Source organism: Oreochromis aureus, linkage group 13, assembly GCF_013358895.1.
Source record: "Oreochromis aureus strain Israel breed Guangdong linkage group 13, ZZ_aureus, whole genome shotgun sequence".
Lineage (NCBI taxonomy): Eukaryota > Metazoa > Chordata > Actinopteri > Cichliformes > Cichlidae > Oreochromis > Oreochromis aureus.
In genome coordinates, this window is record NC_052954.1 from 8,064,085 (window position 1) to 8,080,316 (window position 16,232).

Sequence of the window (16,232 nt, forward strand, 5' to 3'; positions counted from 1 at the left end):
GATTCCCAGTGTGAATCTTTACTGTCAGCGCCAGAGTGATGTTACTCGACAATGGCTCATTGTAACACAGCTGTAAACCCGGTGTTGGCACCACGGGCTTTTAAACAACTCTGCCCACCGACATTAAAAGTCACCGGGCTCCATTCACATCCACACACAAATATCCCATCATATTTAAGAGGGCCCATTAAGGGCCACATTGAGAATTCATGGCCCTTTCTCTCACTCTCCCTTGTGATTTATCGGTGACGACCATATTGCCAGGCCCTTTCAGAAGGAGTGGCTCAAGTTTTTGTCTTAGAGGAGGCCCAAAACAATGCATCTCAGGCACATTTCTCCGACAGGGCCTCCTCTTTCAGGGGATAGTGAGAGCCGGGGCTGTCCTAACATCTGTTTGTGTCCAGAGCCAGGCGGGCCCGGAGCACAGCGTGCCTCGGTGGCCCCCTTCTCCTCTCCTTGGGGGTCTTTGTTCCCGATTTCATGCTATCAGAGCGGCAGCATGTTTTCCTGCGCAGAGCTGTCACTGATATAAAAGGCCCTGAGTGGGGTCACATCAAGAGGGATGGGCATGAAAAATTGGTAAAATGTATCACAAAGCCCACCCACTAGATGGTTGCCTAGCGCCCTGTGGTGGGGGATGTCAAGACCCCTCCGCCTCCTCCTCTGTTACCTTCCCTTTTCCCCTTTCCTTTGCTGAATTACACCTCTCCCTCTCTCTCTCTCTCACCCTGGTGGACAAGCACATCATTTAGATGAAATGGTGCAAACAAATTAACGGGTGGTGCTTCAAATGAGTCTGCGTTCTTTGTGTGTGATGAGGGTTTACTGGGGTCCTACCAGTAGGACAGAAGCTGGTCACCTGCCTGCCCGCCTGACTGAAAAAGCCATCAAAGCTCTCGCAGAAAAAGAAAAACTCATTTGTTACACGTATGAAGATGTGTTTTTAACATTTGATGAAATCTGTGTTTATTTTGATTCTTCAAAAGTTGTGAAAGAGTCTCTATGATTGCAGTGCGTCTCGTTTACAGTGCTAACCATGCTCCGGCCTCTTTCCAAGAGTACAGAATTAGACTCTCATTAATTGTTAGGACCTGATTTTATCGAATACCAGAGTAATGAACTCAACATACTCTGTATGCTTATTGGACCGTCACTAATCACCAATCACTGATTGGGCCTTCTATATTCCCTAATTGACTCGGCAACGACAAATCGCCTCGCTGTCTGTTTCCTTTAATTGATTCCTGCGGTTTAGAGCTGCTGCAGGAGCAGGTAAATTAAATGAGAGAGCAATGTTTTCAGGTGCTTAGTAAGTGTTTATACTCTATCAATAGTGCTGCTGCCGCCTATATTTTAATGCGCTACAATGATTGCTTCACGGTTGGATGTGAATTTGTTTTCTCATTAACAGGATAAATGCCGTCTCTAGGTCCGAGGTGTTAAGAAGAAGTCGTGAATGGCCGTGGTGCTGCCGGCTACTCCTTCACATCACAAAGCTGCCTTTTTTTTGGGAACCGTAACAAGTGCAGCTAACAACATTCAAATGAATGGCTATTGAGCAATTTAAGCATGCACGGCTTTATTGAGAGGTTAAGAGAAGCCGGTACGTTAAACAGTCTTGCAGACATCTGCCGCGGTTGGTTTCAAAGTGCTGACTAAAAGTGGCAGGGGAGGTTTCTCAGATTAAATCTCTCATTAGGTTTTCTTTGTACAGGTGGCAGTAATGTGTCAAGAGTCCGGGCCTGAGACAATGTCCTCCTCTTACTGGGACTAATATGGCTCTAGAGAGCCCAGCCTCCTTTTACTGCCACTACTTTACACAGAGACACAGTCACAATGAAGCATCTGGTGGCCTTTTCCTGTGTAGAAAGCTTTTCTGCGGCTATTGTGTCAGCAGCAAGTGTGCATGTGCGAGAGAAAGAGACCGAGAGATCACGAGGCTTAGTGCGTTTCTGCAGCTCGAGCCGACTTGTCGAAGCAACTGTCCGTTTCTCTTTAAAAACTTAACCCAAATAGATGATTTCTGAATAACTGCCCTCAGCTCCAAGCTTGGGTGGGTGGCCAAGTGCGTGCTCGTGCATCTGTGTGTGTATGCGTGAGTAAAAAGAGGGGAAAAAAACCCAGTAGTTGGAGGTCACAGGGGTCAAAGTGATGAATTTTTATAGGCCTGTTCCTTGTGTTTCAGCCCTGTCCCTTTCTCTGCGCGCTGCACTGCCTCTCAAAGACAACCATGCAGGGCAATTTGTCCTGCGGGGCCCTGCAGAATGGGCCAGCAGAGAAGTTAAATACCAGGGGTGAACACACACATACACACACACACACAAACACACAAAACATACACATACATTGAGTTTCTCTCTCACACACCCCTCCGTCCTGTTGTCCGGAATGATTTGTGGCCTGTCCATTATCCATTCCAGGGGGACAAATGCTTTTGGTGGGTTTCTGAAGGTAAAGCCAGAATGGCAGCCCTCATTGTGCCATTGTTTTTAGAGAAGTTTCCCAGATGTTATAATGCACAAGATAAATAGGGCACATTATCACTACCTCGCACGCCCTCTTACCTCTTACCAAGCTCCCTTTTTTTTTTTTTTTTTTTTTTTTTTTTTTAGCAAGGGCGTGGCAGGTTAGAGGACCTCCTACAACGCACACACTGCCATCGGCCATCAACATCAGCTCTCACCGCTGCTCACTGAGTTCATGGAAAGGAGTGAGAGTTCTGTGTGTCTCACTTGGTGTCAGGGGAGGACACAGGCCAGGTTTACTGGGGTCAGCCGCCGACCAAGTGGGTCACACAGACTAACTTTGCTTTCATGCCGAATCCCCTTACCGCTGTATATATGTGTGTGTGTGTGTGTGTCAGTGATGAATCCACTGTGTTTGGAGACATTAAATTAGCCAGTCACAGGGAGAGCGGAGTGGATAACTCTGGCTTGTGTCCAGTCAGATGAGGTGGGGAGGGGTCACAGCTGATTTACTGGCTCTCCTGTGTAATAGCTGGCAGGAAAGCAGGAGGCCGAATTTGTTGTCGGCTACTTTGGATGCCCCCTTCTCCCCTCGTTCGTGCAGATGTCGCAATCGCGCGCGCAGGATGAGCGTGATGAACGGCGGCGAGTGGAATAAAAGCGATCGGAGTGCCGAGCAATTCGCGCTGAACCTGCCACCCCGGCTGGCACACCTTAACTCAGCTGGCAGCTCGGCTTTGCGTGGCAGCGAGAAAATAATGGTGCATTCTGACAATGCCAGTGCTCCCGCTGACACAGAGGGGAGCCCCCGTCCCCTGCCTCTAGTAATGAAGAATGAATACTTAGCTCATTGTCCACTCATCCTCTTGTCTCTTTCTGCGCACGCTCTCATACTTTCTTTAATGATCACTGGGCTTCTGTGGGGGTTGCATGAAGCAAAAGCATATAATAAACTACATGGCTTAAATATGAAATCAATTTTATCTATTTTGTTTGTAGCAATAAAAAGGTAAAACATAAAGATAATGTTAAAAAAAATCAAGAGATACTTTTATTGTGTTTAATCTCTGAAATCTTGTTTGTCTTTTAAACCTGAGCGGTGTGATTTTCATTGAATGCTCCCTTCTGTTTGTGCTTCCCATTAGCCTTTTTCCTCTTCTAAATGTTGACTTGTGAAACAAACCTGTGCGCATTGTTAAGACTGCTATGCTGCCCTGAGAGGGTTTCTTAGTGTTTAAGTTGGGCATGGTTGATCATGTCCATCTGTTGGCAGCACCAAACACAGAAGGCTTGAATGTTAGTGTGTGTGTCTGTGTGTGTGTGTGCGTCTTCGGTCTTTGAAGTGGGACAGATTGCTTTAACCTCTCTTCTAAGGAGAGCAGCTGGAATAGAGAGCTCCTTTAAGCAGCCGCTTCCTCCTTCGACAGTCATGAGATTATCCTCCATTGATGCACAAAGCCAGCACCTTCCTCCGCAGCCTCTCATCCCAGCCCCCCACCCCCACCCGGCCCCTCTGGCTCTGGACAAACACACAGTGCTGACCTGTGACCCATAATGCAGAGACGCAATGCCAAGTCACTTTGCAGGATCTGTTAAAGAGGCCACAGCAGTGAAGACATCCACACTGTCCTTTGGACTACAGCGTTGTACACTGACAGCTGTCTGTTAAGATTTTCCCTTTGCCTGACTTCTTCTTCCTCCCACTGACTAATTGGCATATATCAAATGAGAAGCCAATTGCAGCCACATGAATTATGGTAATGTCATTTAGGATGGTCAGTGAGGCCGTTTCTACATTTAATGTGCTTAGGAAGCTGCAGCTTTGAAGGGAGATATCTGTTCGAAGATTCTGCCCAAGCACCTGGGCTCTGCTGGCAGTGGGAAAGACACAGCACCACACTGATATAGCCTTAAGTGACAGCATGGGGTTCTCATTTTCTCCATCTCAGTGTCTGGTGTGTGGATCTTATGACAGAGCCACTGGGATGAGCGGGCGCGTCTTAAATGAGTGGGATGTTTGACGCTGAAGATGACAGTAGGGGAGCTGTGATCAATCGAGTGCAATCAACCACCACCAACGGCAATGATTATTCAGTCGTTAAACATAGGAATGGATCGATTGTTAACATGCGCAGATGTCCAGAGCTGGGACACCTTAAGGTCCGTCTGCACCGGTTGTTATTCGTGTAAAATACCTGTTATTATTCCAACGGGCTAAATACAAAGTCTGCATCTGGACTCATTTGTTTGCTTTAAGTTAAAGTGGTTTCATTTCTTCAGGTAGCTAAAGTGTAATCATTCTGGTAAAAGACATTTTTTCCCACCAGAAAAAGCATTAGCTAATTGTCTTTTTTTCTAATTGAACCCTCCCAGCAGTGACACTCTTGGCACACACTATAGACCTACAAGAATACAAAACCTGTGGACCAGTTATCGCACTGAGAATTACATCATTCTGTTCTTCTCCTAGCCGAAACCTATATGTATCATCTTCTGTCTGTCCATATCTACATACATTTAACTGTGCCGGCAATTCAAGTATCGCTTAACGGATTATTGAAATCATTTGGACATGAATGGAGTGGCTATTTCTGTCCTTTAAATATTGATGGTTATTGTGCCAGCGAGCAGTGTAAGCTTCTGGCTTCGGTCGTAACTGTGAAGTGCCCAGGGATTTCTGCTTGACTGATTTTTGGATTTGCAAAGCAAGGCAACAGAAGGGCACCCACTTGGAAGAATTACTGGACTCCGATGTTTGTAGAAACCCAAAAACGTTAGGGTGCTTTTAATAGCCCTAATTTAAAAAATGTGAAATTCACCACATCTCACAATCTTCTTGAAGATTTCTAAGAGTTTTTGCTGATGATATCTTAAAATTATTTTTTTTTTAAAAATCAGTTATGTATTATATTACAGTACTGTCACATTTAGCAGTAATCAAACACCCCCAAATGACTTTCTTCAATTGTCTGTGCTAGCTGTGGCTACAATGACTTTTTGACAGGGAAAGTATCTCTTGCCCTTCTCACTAGCTCCTTCTTTGGCCTATTCATTGCACAAAGCTGCTTAAGCACACTTAAGCGCATTAGCATTTGGCTGCCAGGGGACCATATTGACCCTGCATTTGGAAGGCCTAAATGAGTGAAAGATGGAGCGATTTGTTAGGGCTTTAGAAAGTTGCTTTTGGGGGAGTGGGGGTAAGCATGAAGGAATGGGGCTGAGGCGGTAGAAGGGGGGCTCGAGGAGTTGTTCCACTTTCTCTCAGGGCATGGTGTTTGTTCTAATCTGGTGTGCCATTTCTTCATGGCCGAAGCAGGACTGATTTGTGACATTTCGGTCTAAAGGGCCTTTTTCTGCTCGCTATATTGGCTTGACCCGATTATCAAATCTGTGCTTTGAATTTCAATCAGGTCACTGGCTCTCTGCTGTGTGGTATGGGAACCACTGGCTAAGGGATTTCCTCATTCAACTGTCTTCAAACACAGATGGCCGAATGTTTAACTAATTGTTAAGAGAGTCCACAAAGAAGAATTTAACCATGCACACAGTCCATGGGGTCAGTACATAGACCCAGATAAAGAGAGGGGACAGTGAGGTGGTAGTTTGTGGGTTGGCTCTTTAAAAGTCATTCAAATACACCACAGTGTTTAACGCACGTGTTGAGGTATACTGAGAAACTAGTGTATACTGTATATGAACATGCCAGTAACTAGAAATTAAATCAGATGGTTTGCATGTTAGTAACATCAAATGTTTTTTTAAATAAACATTCCAATTAATCCTCTATGCTGTTGCTTTCTTATGTCCAGAAACTCTGCTCTGATGCCACCATGCAGACAATCAGAACCGACAACAATGAAATTCACAAGCTAGTATTTCAAGAAACTGATAATGACCGAAAGGTGAGTTCTTCTGCTTTGAAGCAACATTTCATGTGCAACATTTCATCAACGCTTACAAAAAAACCCAAAACAAAAAACAAATACAGTCCTTTGGTAGAACTGTGTATTCACTGACTAACCCAATGTAGGCTGGTCCAATCCTTCCACCCACAGGGGCGACACCTCCGTTTGCACAAAGTCAGATTGTATGAAACTCTGTCGATGAACTACGTAGACACTGTCCTGATGAGTTTATGGTCTCATCTTTAGTTTAAAGTTTTACTAATATGACATGATGTTCATGGTTTCATGGCAGGTTATGGTTTAGGGCGAGCCTACCTTGTGATTGTGTTTCTCACTCATCACATCCTGTTCTAAAACACCAAGTTGTTAACGGTGTCCATCATTTATATACAGTCTACTGTTGGAAGCAGGTATAAGATAAGGATTAAATGTAATCATAGCCAATACATTACAGTGTTTGCTCTTTTAAAGGTCAAGACTGTGAGACTGCTCACTGTTGGTCAGTGGGTCAGACTTCATTGCTATTATCCCACTCATATTAAGATATTAATATAGGTCTAATCCTTTTGTTAGTAAGTAAATGACAATATTCGAATACCATATTTAATGTTGAAAATTGTAGGTTTTGACCTGTGTAATGAAACTTCAAAATACTGCTTATTTTCTGCTTTGATACACCTGACCCCGAGGTGCCAAGCTCAATGTAAAGCCTCAATGAGACACGTGTAGAGATAACATTGCTGTCTGCTGCTGCAGCTCAATGCTGTTCATTAGTTCTCTAATTACTGAGTGCAGTTCACATTAGTATTGCTATTAATCAGAGTGCAATTTCTCTCTTTCCACTGATTCAGGTTATTCTTCAAATTGAAAAGAAGCTTTTTAATTATGTCAACCAGGAAGTTTTCCGGGAAGACAATGGGACCTCAGTAAGTCACTCCTTTAACTTTTATATAATCATCTACTTTCTCACCTCTCCCCTTATTTATTATGAGTTTAATTTCCTTGATCAACTGTCATATACATTCCTTTTCCACTGTATAATGGCCGCCATTGACTGACGGTGAAATCGACAAAGCAAAAGAATAAGTTCAAAATGACTCCTCATGTCTGCACAGTAGCACAGAAAGGTTCAAATAATTAGGTTGCAGCTGCTGACCTGAGTGGTGCAGATTCCCTCACATGCCTAACAAACAAACACTCTTTGTCACACTCGAGAGGCCAAATGTAGGGAATAACTTTTAAGCATAACTCAGTGCAGACGAGACGTGTTCAGTGTCTGCAGAAGAAAAACAGCAGAGAACGCACTTTCACTTTTATATGGTTGTATATTACATTAAGTAGTTCAAAGTTGGACCTTGTTAAAAACACATGAATGACACACACACACACACACACAGCAGAATTGGCAGTGAAGCCGCAGAGTTTATTAACCTTGTTAAGTTAAAGTTTTGGGTAATAAATCAGCGTTATCATTTATGAACCTGCACTGGGTTTGTATCACAAGGACAGTGTGGTTTAATGTGAGCTTGTTATTACTGCTAATTCAATTGTAACATGCATTTTTAAGTGAAGTTGTATGATTTTGTACACGTCTCTTGTCACAATGAGAAATATATATATTTTAAAATCCATGTAATTACATTGATTTTCTTGGGCCATCTGGGGTCTATTCATATGCCGCTTGATAATGTTGATTTTCCTACTCTGTGTGTTTATAAGTCATGTGATGTGCATCTCACTGAGCTGAAAAAAAGTGCCCACTTGATTTTCCATTAGCCGTGTTTGCGTGTCAATAAATTAAATGAAGCCACTGAATATTTTCAATTGTTTAGAGTGGCCTAATGCAGCCAAACAGATGGTCCAAAGTAAGCTGGCATATTTTGGAATTGGAATTGTGGAAAAAAAGGATTTTCAGTTACTTTCCTTAACTTCCAAAATTTACTGAGTTCAGCATTATCTTTTATGTGACATTCGTTTGGCTTCAAGCAAGCTCAGTGCCTCCAAAACACGTGTCCTCCCTTTTTTTCTTCCTTTTACTACTGCTTTTCTTCTTTTGTCTTTGAGATAAAGTTTATCATATTAAGGACTTATTTTAAGCTACATGATGTTCCCCACAAATTAAGCGATATTAATTATTCATACATGACTGTGTTTTTACTGTAAATGCATGTTAAAATCCAGAAACTAGAAAATAAACATTCTGGGTTATAAAGTAAAGGTGAGATTTAGAAGACTGCGAGTCTTCAGTAAGGAAAGTCGATGTGGATGTCTGTTTGCATGCTGTCCAGTAAAGCATGATTGAATCCGACCAGCAGAAATGTCCCCTAACAGTGAAACAGTAGCTGTGAGGAGGCTGAGGTACCCCACCCTCCCTTCACCTTCATTTCCTTCTCCCTTCCTCCCTCTCTCCCTCTCTCTCTCTGCCTCCTCACCAAGCCAGACAAGATGGATGACATAATGGGGGCATCAGAGATAATCTGATGGTCATGGTCTAGTTAAACACACCGTGTTATGATCCTTATAAAACAAACTACCTTTCCAAAAGGATAAATGTCCCTCCTTACACTCCTCCACTGGGGAAGGGGGGGAAAGAAAAAAAAAAAATCCATTGCATCCTTCATCAACTGCAAGACTTGTACCAGCTTGACAGAAATTTAATTCGAGGCAGCTCTTGAAAATAATTATTGTATTTTGAGAGGAGTAATCATTGGCCGGGACATGATTGAATGTGTCCATGCCTATTGACTTTTGCTATGATTAATAGGTTTGTTTAGTCGATATTCCCATCGAAATTGTATAATTAATTATCCCCGGCGCTGTCACGGCAGGACGATGGAGAGCCCTGATGAGTATTTGGGAAGATTAAATTTTCTGGGCGCTCATGGCGTCAAGGGGCACCATGGGGCCTTGCTCCGGTGGAAAGATGGGAGGAGCGTGGTGCGTGTGTGTGTGTGTTTGTGAGGCTGTGCAAGCATCCATGGTGTGCGCGCTCGTGCATGTGGAGATCAGCGCAGTTTCTGCCTTTCCTGGAAGACGCGCACAAACACACACAAACACACACAGGGCAAGTCTCCCTCCTCCATCCCCATTGATTTTGTTTCAGTATCTCTTTATTGTAACTTTATCAGCGTGTGTCGGCAGATTGGGGGGGGGGCCAGGAGAGGAGAGGAGGGTGCGTTTGTGTACTAGCTTTAGCAAGTGATGAACCTTTCTGTCTGGCGTGCCTCTCCTTGTCATGCTGGCAGCGTAGCCTTCAGCATTACTCAAAAGCCCGGAGACGTTTTTAACATGAGAGGGACATAAAAAAAAAAAACTAAAGAACAAACGCTGCCTCAGCCCGAAGTTCTTTCATATTTCACCTGTCAGAGCTCTTAAGTGGCAATACAGAAGCCATGCTAAATGAAATCTGACCTTTATATAAATTGATGCTACAATGAGTATTTCTTTTAATTTAACTCGCCTCTCTTCTGAACGCTTTAGGAAAGTATTGACGGCTTACTTAGGCTTATCAGAATATATGGCTCTAAGGGACAGTGCGCAAAAGCTGCCGTTGAAGTTTTTGCGTTTTTTTTTTTTTTTTTTATCAGAATAATTGTGACGTTAAATCCAGCCTTGGTCGGCCCATCTCAGCTCCCAATCAGCCATCCCCGCCCAGCGTCACTGACGGTTTATCGGTTTTCTGCACAAAATAATGAAGATCCCATAAAAAAGCGGGGAAAATACTGCCCCTGCAATGAAAGCCAAGTGTGAGGTGTAAAAATCAAATTAAATGACCTTTCACCCCAACATTTATTGATGAGTTTTAACAGCAGCAGGTGTTGTCACAGGGGATATTTGACGATGCGTAAATCAAAGCACAATTACAGTTGGTGGATGAGCGGGCAGCATGCTGAGAGGGACACTCGGAGGCCCAAGATGCCCTTTCCCCCTCTTTGTACCCCTCTCGGCTTCCCGCCTCTTAGCTATCACCGCCAGTCTGATTTAGGAGCGTGCCGATCATCCAAGCACAGTCAGAAATTTGAGCCCATGACAAGGTAGTTTTTATCCAGACACTTCTTCATCGTTTTCCCCTCCTCAGTATTGCCCGAGTGGCATCATCTCACGCCACCTCCTCCACAACTCCCACAAGGTCATTTCTGGTTGACAAACTACTGCTGGCTTTATAATGTCACGAGGCCTTGAACTGATATAAGATGGGGTTTTTTTTCTTCTTCTTCTGCTTCTTTTTTTAAAGCACTGACCTAAGAGAGCACCAGAGCATTCTGCTTAATTGACCTGGGATGAAATGTAGTGTGAAATTTGTGACTGCAGGGTTTTCCATTCACCTGGGTGAATTACTCAACATTCACTTAAGGCACACAAACACACACACACTACTTGAATACACACAGCCATATGTTGCTTATCCCCTGTTATTTAAACTGTCACACTCTATCAGTCTGAGCTGCTTTACCTCAAACATTATCACACCTGTGAATGCACAGATACTTCACACTATAACTCACAATACTGTCACTATATGTTTCCTGCAATAACAGCAATACACAAAACTTTCTGAAATACAAGATGTTTAACAGAGGAAGCAAAATAGCCTTAAAGGGAAAAAATATGGGAATTATATGTTGTGTGCATATTTTCTTTTTTTTTCTTTTCAATAGTGTGCCTCTCAGTCACACATTCACAGTTCACATCCAAGGTCTTGAATAATCAGGCCACGTCTTGTCTTAAAAACCTTATAGTAACGTATCATCCCAATAGAGCACTGCACTCTCAGACTGCTGACTTACTTGTTGGGTTTAGGACAGTAAAAGGGCAGAGAGAGCCTTTAACTTCCAAGTTTCTCTTCCCTGGAACCAGCTTCCAGTTTGGATTCAGGAAACAGACACCCTCACCCCTAACTGGTCATGGCAGATGTCTCCCTGAGCCTGGTTCTGCAGGAGGTTTCTTCCTGCTAAAAGGGAGTTTTTCCTTCCCATAGTCATCTGATTATTTGGGTTTTCTTTCTGTTGGGTGTTTGTCTTATAATATAAAGCACCTTGAGGTGACTGTTGTTGTTATTTGGCACTATATATATAACTATGTGGTCAATAGAGATCAGTTATAATAAATATTAGCGTCTAAACGCTAGTTTAAGGCTACGGAGTTAAACTACTCTCAACTTTGAGGGAAGACACTGAAACAAATACCAGCGGGACTGGTAAAACTGTTGATTGATACAAGATATGCTAAATTCATTGGAGGCTTATACTAACGACCCACCTTATATAACACTCATACAAAGGCTTCAAAACAGTGATTGATTATTCCAACGCTCTCTGTTACACCAGTATGAGACTGTAATGCTAAATATACATCCGTTCACTTATCTTTACAACATCTTTTTTAATCTCTCAATTAGTATTAATGCTTTCGATCAGCCTGAAGAGCCCCGTGTTGGTCAGATGTGAAAAACCAGCACTGAAAGAAGCCATCAGTGGCTGGATGGTGAGATGGTTGTGTACAGTGGAGCGTGGGGTTGCATCCCCTGCTCTGCCATCCCTCATCCACAGTGTGTGAGTCTCTCCTGTGACCCCGGCAGTGTGAGTTTGATGAATGCAGCACATCTGCCCTCCTGAACCGCTGAGACTCTGTCTGCGAGGCCCCCTCTGCCTCAAGTAATGGCCACTGTTCTACACCACTGACACGTAATCACACAAACACTGCAGAGCATCATCGTGAAGGAACACACCGACGGGCTTATTTATTTATTTTTTGTGTAAATGCGTACTCGGCGTTGATGTGAAGACAATACGTAGACGGTTATACACGCACGTATAAATATGTCAGCGCACACGGAGAACAGCAGTTACCTTCTTCTAATATCATAATGCCGACATGACACCGTCTCCACTTTGCGAGGACGTCCTTCCAAATAACAGCGATGACGTGGTGCTCACGGGTAATATTTGGATATTTGTAGCCATCAACATATTGCTGCATGTAATACACCAACGTAATGTCATTAATGTTAAGCTGTCAGACTCATACTGTTGCGGGTGATGTCTTCATCGGGCCATAATTGTAGCATGGTGTTTGAAACATGTACAATAGCCTAATTTACTACTAAACAAACACAACTCGCCTCCGTCTCCACGTCTTCCTGTTTGAAAGGAAAGGGCGGGACTCGAGAGCGGTCCTCTGGGAGGGTGTTGCTGGGAAACGTCGCTGTCAGTCTCTCAGGAAGGCAGTCATGCAGGTGCCCTAGCTACCTGTTCATCTCGCAGATAATTAATGTGTACAAGGAGCCGCTAATTGCACTTTTCACTAATGATTTATGGGCTTTGTGAAAGGGGGGAAATTGGGGGAAGTGTGTGTGTACACTCTAGTGAGTGAGTACAGCTGGGTGAGGAGACATGATTGATGAAGAGTGTGTGGATGCACTGTCAGTGTGGAAAGATATACCCCCCCACCCCTGTAGGAAAGGGCTAGTAACACACGCACGCACACACACACACACACACACACACACACTGGTCAGCTGCTGTCGATATCTGCCAGTATGGGGTGTGTGGACTTCATTGAATAAGGCCAAAGATGTGAGCCTCATTCTGTATATACTGTAAATCTCGCATTTGACAAAGAATTTGTCGCATTTTTAATATGATTTGAATCTGATCTGCTACCTTGTCCACATCTCCCCTCTGGCTTATTCAATTCAATTCAGTTCAGTTCAGTTTTATTTATATAGCACAGAATCACGACAGCCACCTCAAGGTGCTTTATCTTATAAGGTAAAGAGGTAAAGTAAAAACTCCAACAAATAGATGACCCCGTATGAGCAAGCACTTGGAAAAAGTGGGGAGGAAAAACTCCCTTTTAACAGGAAGAAACCCCCATACTTTCCTTCAGCAGTAGTAGGGTTCCGTCATTATCAGAAATCAAATTACAGTCAATACAAAGAGATACATGATGTCTTGTCATGTGTCTGTTTGTTGGATAAAGCTGTCCATATTTTAATGAAAACAAAACTGAAGTTTAAACTTTGCTCTGGTCAGTTTTTGTGATAATATATGATAATATATCTATGTGTATATTTTTGTGAGCAGCTTTTTGATTAACACCCCATCAGTGAGAAAATAACTGAAATGGTATATGTGCTTGATGTTTTATTGACGCCTCTCTCTTCCTCTTCTTCTTTTTTTCTTTTTCTTTTGCTTTCCACAGCTTTTAGAGTTTGATAATGAGCTGTCAGTGTTCAAAGAACGTCTGCATGAACAAGAGATCGGTTTCCCGCCAAGGTATGGAGCCATTACATGTATTACACAATGGTTTGATTGATGCATTTGTATTTAAAATACAGAGATCTACCCTTGTAGAGCCACACAGGTTATGTGGCTCTTTATCCAGCACATTGAGTGAGTGTATGGTAAACCCTGGACGCTAACCAAAAACTGTAATTAAATGCTACTATAATTGTAACTGGGTCTAAATGACCTGTTGAGAAGTGACAATAAAATAGCCCTTGGTTCGTCAGCAGCACAGAGGAAGTTATTTCGATCTAACTTCCACTTTCAGATAAATTCTTATCTCATTATCATTCAGAGCTTCTTGAAAAAATCAGGACTCAAAGAACTGGTTATAAATAAACAGACGAAGTAAAAGCTTACTAGACTGTGAAAACCTCCAAAATATCCTTTTTTTAATGTGCTAAAAATGTCTTAGAGGTTTTACCTGGTTTGTTTGAGATTTAAAAGAAAAATGATCAAAATAAAGAGGTAGCGATTTTATCCTTCAGCGTATCTGAAAAAATTCCAAACTTCACAAGCAAAAAAGAAAAGTGCTAAAAGAGCGAATCCTGAGGTTTAAGTTCTTACATTTCAATAAATGCAGCGATTATGCTGCTCGGATATGCGCCTTAAAGACTCGTTATTAATATGTAAAATTATAAGTAGCCAATCACGCGCTTATTGTCCAAAACGGTTTAATGAAAGCTGTTGGATGTGTGTTTGATTGGTATCAGTTGTTAAGTCTGATTGCGTATGCTTCCAAACTGCTCCCATGTGTCTCTGCTGGTACATCTGTGTGTGTGTGTGTGTGTGTGTGTGTGTGTGTGTGTGTGTGTGTGTGTGTGTCGCTGTACGAACAGTATGGACAGCATTGATAATTCCGTCTCACTGGGACTTGGGGGAGATTGGAGCGGGTGCTCTCCTCTCCTCTTCCTCAAACAAATGCATTTGCAATTAGCCCTTTCAGAGGAGAGGGAGGGCAAACACGCGGACGGCGCGGAAATATGTTTCGGGAGCAGCGCGTTAATGGCGCTTGACCTTTGCCGTCGGTTGTGACTCAATCAGCGCAGATAATGAAACGCTGTAATCAAACAATAATTACTTGATAAACTGCTCTGGTGGCAGGCGGAGGGCGGCTGGGGATTTTAGCGTGTGTGTGAGTGTGTGTGTGAGAGAGAGAGGTCTCGAGATACATGGAACCGTGTGTGTGTGTGTGTGTGTGTGTCTGTGCTCGTGCATACATGTGTAAAAGTGAGAGCTGGAGACTGAGTATGTGTGTCAAGGTTCTGCCAGTCCCTGTTTTTTAAATGACTCTGTGTCTTAATCAGGGACCCCATTTACATCACTTTGCATAAGTGACAGTAGGATTTATTGTCCTTTTACACTGCCTGACTTTTGCACCTATCCATATAATACTGAATCATCTCTCCACAGGGAGGAATGAATGTGCTGCTGTGAACGAATACAAATGATTTCCACATACTTGAGGTGATGATGAATCAAATATATGAAAGCCGGGAGCAGCATATGAAATTTGATTTGATCTACTCTGTGTGTGCGACAAACCACATCATTGTCAGTCATGTAATGGGTAGCAGTGGCCTAGTTAAACTTAAACAACCCCCTCCTGCAGTTTTTCTCCTTCACATCCACACACACACTCACATCTATCTATCTATATAGATAGATAGATACTGGTACCCCTCCCCCTGTCAGGTCTGCCTTGTGTTCCTTGAGCAATCAAGCCCCAACGATTGTTCTCCATCACATAGCCTGCTCCGGACCGGCCCCTCACCATCTGTGAGGTTATTACTCTTTTTAATGCAGGCCATCAGAACACAGCCTCGCCGACACACACTCATGCACGCACACGTCTCACTTTGGTTCAGATCTATAAATCAATACTAGTCACAAACATTTAATCTGCAAGTTAATTCTGTCCGCTGTCCAGCGCCGGATAAGAACTTGTCACAAAATGAGAGATGCTGTCAAGAGTGAACTAAGCGTTGGCTAACAAAAGGCCGTGATGCGCACTGTAAGTGGCACAATGTTGGTGACTGTGTGCACACGTGAATTCTTCCCCTCTGCATCGCTGTGGAGGCTTCGAGCAGTAAAATGCATATCTCTTTACCTTCAAGGAGTCATCCATCAAAGTTGGCCGTGACACGTCTAAGTACTCGGGCACCCGGGTGAGGAATTTGCCCGGGCCTCGCCACAGTTGGACCTGGAGCCAGTCGGCTGCTGTGCACCGACAGGCTGCAGGACAACTCGCACAGTCACACACAGGAATGCATGTATGCTTAGCAGTTTTCCTATCCAGTGATCTGAGAGAGAAAAGATGAGTCTATTAATCAGAAACCATTCATTTATTTAGACACAGTTTTTCCATCAGGCATAATATATGAGACTTGCAACCAGCCATTAAGCCATTATCTTTGCACTGGCTGCAGCATGGCCGGTAATGAAAATAATGTGAAGTTTTGCTATAGATTACGGTAGTTTTGATTTCATATTTGAAATGGCATAACTAAGGTAATATGCCCTAAAACATACTAAGGCACCAGTAACTTATTCATGTATTTTGATTGATTTGGGGG

The 16,232-nt window shown here is 43.2% G+C and overlaps 1 protein-coding gene across 2 annotated transcripts in view; it reads left to right on the top strand.

The window, feature by feature from the left end:
• LOC116318505 (inositol polyphosphate-5-phosphatase A) overlaps positions 1-16,232 on the top strand; it is a 147,267-nt gene that overhangs the window by 117,049 nt on the left and 13,986 nt on the right. For both annotated transcript variants that reach the window (XM_031737515.2, XM_039621383.1), the window contains 3 exons: positions 6,275-6,367; positions 7,222-7,296; positions 13,574-13,647. In XM_031737515.2, the coding sequence (XP_031593375.1) occupies positions 6,275-6,367; positions 7,222-7,296; positions 13,574-13,647 (242 nt within the window). The remainder of the gene's footprint in view (positions 1-6,274; positions 6,368-7,221; positions 7,297-13,573; positions 13,648-16,232) is intronic.